The sequence below is a fragment of the Phanerochaete carnosa genome, assembly GCF_000300595.1.
Source record: "Phanerochaete carnosa HHB-10118-sp unplaced genomic scaffold PHACAscaffold_715, whole genome shotgun sequence".
NCBI classification, from domain to species: Eukaryota; Fungi; Basidiomycota; class Agaricomycetes; order Polyporales; family Phanerochaetaceae; genus Phanerochaete; species Phanerochaete carnosa.
This window is the reverse complement of record NW_006768342.1, coordinates 646-2,637: the sequence shown is the minus strand read 5'-3', so window position 1 is coordinate 2,637 and position 1,992 is coordinate 646. Positions and strand designations below refer to the sequence as shown.

The window sequence follows — 1,992 nt, the reverse complement described above, 5'->3', positions numbered from 1 at the left end:
AGTTTTACCAGTAGCTTTATCTTTTATTTAAAGGCTTTCCTTTTCCTGCAACTCGCTTAGCTGGATTTCCTGAGATGTGGGTACAACAATTCCATCAAATCGCTGCTTCCTCGAATTCTTGTTTGCTGGAGCAGTCCTAGTGGGTCCTAAGACTTCATAGTCTGACTCATAACTTTCTTCTTCTGAAGAAAAGTAAGCATAAAGAGCTTCAGCTTCCTCGCCTTCATTTTCTTCATCATCAGTTTCAAAATAATCTGACTCTAGGTAAAATTCATTATCAAAATCTACTGTTATGTAATTGGATTTTGCTGGCTGAAGTCTTTGGACTGCTTGGTAAAGTGTTTCTTCTCTGGAAATTCTCTGGATAGGGTTTCCATTCTTTAGGCATAATCTTCCTGTAGCTGGATCTTTAGTTATTACCCCCTGATTGAGAAGGTCATTTATTTTTGAGCATCTTGATGTTGTGTGACCAGGCTCTCCACATCCAAAGCAATTATTGGAGTTTCTATTCTGATACATGTGTAAGGGAAGATCTCTGTTCCTGTTAGAGTTTTCCCTAGTGGGATTACTATAATTGTTATTACCCATGCTTTCACTAGCATTTTTCTGCCTTTGAAGACTTTCCAAAATGTCTTTAATTGCCGGGTTAACCTGATAAGCCTTTGTAAAGAGTCCAGCATATCCGCTGTCATTAATACTCATTTTACTGAGTTTGCTAACCAGTTCTTCAAGATCCAGACCATGTTCTGGCTCCTGAATCTTGGTTTTTACCTTTGCAACTGGGTTCTTAGGAGGTTCAGATTCAGATTCTTCTGAATCACTATGAGCTGCTGTTGTTTTCTTATGTTTTTGCCCAGAGGTCTTTGTAGTTTTCTTATGCTTATGCATTTTCTTCCTACGCTTATCCATAAGCTTTTTGCTGATGTGGTCTGTGTCTGATTCTGAAGGGCTTGAATCTTCATCAGAGGAGTCTGAATTGTCTTGTTCTTCTAGGTCTGTATCTTCAATGTCAGATGGCAATCTTTCCTTGTCAAATCTGTCTCTAAGCAGCATTTGTTCTGCTGCTTTTGTGACTTGCTCCATACTAAAAGGTTTTTTGTAGTCGTGGTTAGGATCAGAGACTAAGAGTCTGGCTTCTATTTTTCTCCTAAAGGTTTTTGGAATACCTTTCCAAAAATAGAGGTTCAACTCTGTTTGAGTTATCTTTCCATTAGAAAGCAGCCATCCTGCAATTCTAATAAATTCCCGATTGTATTTCTTCCAGGCAGCCAAGTCCTTAAAGGTACTTGCCCCTCTAGACTTCTGAACATAGTTTTCTAAGTCCGTATACTTGTACCGCCTTGTATCTTTTTCTGCATCATAGAATTTAAGAATATCTTTGCTAAATGCAGTCCAGTTTCTTGAAGTATAACTGGGAAGTCCTTCCATAAATTCTCTAACATGTCTGGAGCAGTATTGGGTAATATTCTCCACCTTTTCTTCATCTAATGTAATGTTCTTTTGAGCACATAGTCTTTCATAGTGCTGTAGGAAAAGCTTGACTTCATTGAATTTTCCAGTGAATTTCTTTGGAGCACCTTTGTGTCCAATAATTGGTAGACTATTAGGGCCTGTTTCTAAAGCAGACCTATGAGCTTTTGCTGACGGTGATTCACTTCTAGATGTCATTATAGAAGGATGTAAGGAGACTCCTGAACTGTTGTCTGTTACAAGAGGTGTGGTATCTTCAGAGTTGGGAGTTTGAGGTATACTTCTTGAGGCTGTTGAACCTAAATGGATTGTATCTATTTCTGAGAAGTCTTCAGAGAAAACTGGAGAATCTGGATCCTTATTTTTCCCAGGCAACATAAGCTTTTAGTTAGTAAGGAAACCGGTCAGTAGGTGTGGTTTATTCCCCCCTCGCGGTGGGCTCCACAGATGTCGTAAAGAAAAGGTTAGGATAAGAAAAGTAAGTAAAATAAAAATGAGGTTTGGTATAAGGAAGATTCTAGG

General features: G+C 38.7%; 1 protein-coding gene across 1 annotated transcript; it reads right to left on the bottom strand.

Moving 5' to 3' along the window:
- Positions 1-1,173: 1,173 nt before the first annotated feature.
- Positions 1,174-1,668, bottom strand: PHACADRAFT_109112 (uncharacterized protein; the record flags this gene model as incomplete). Its single annotated transcript, XM_007403060.1, has 1 exon — positions 1,174-1,668. A coding segment is annotated over one exon (495 nt), but the record flags the coding sequence as incomplete, so codon positions are not given.
- Positions 1,669-1,992: the final 324 nt, after the last annotated feature.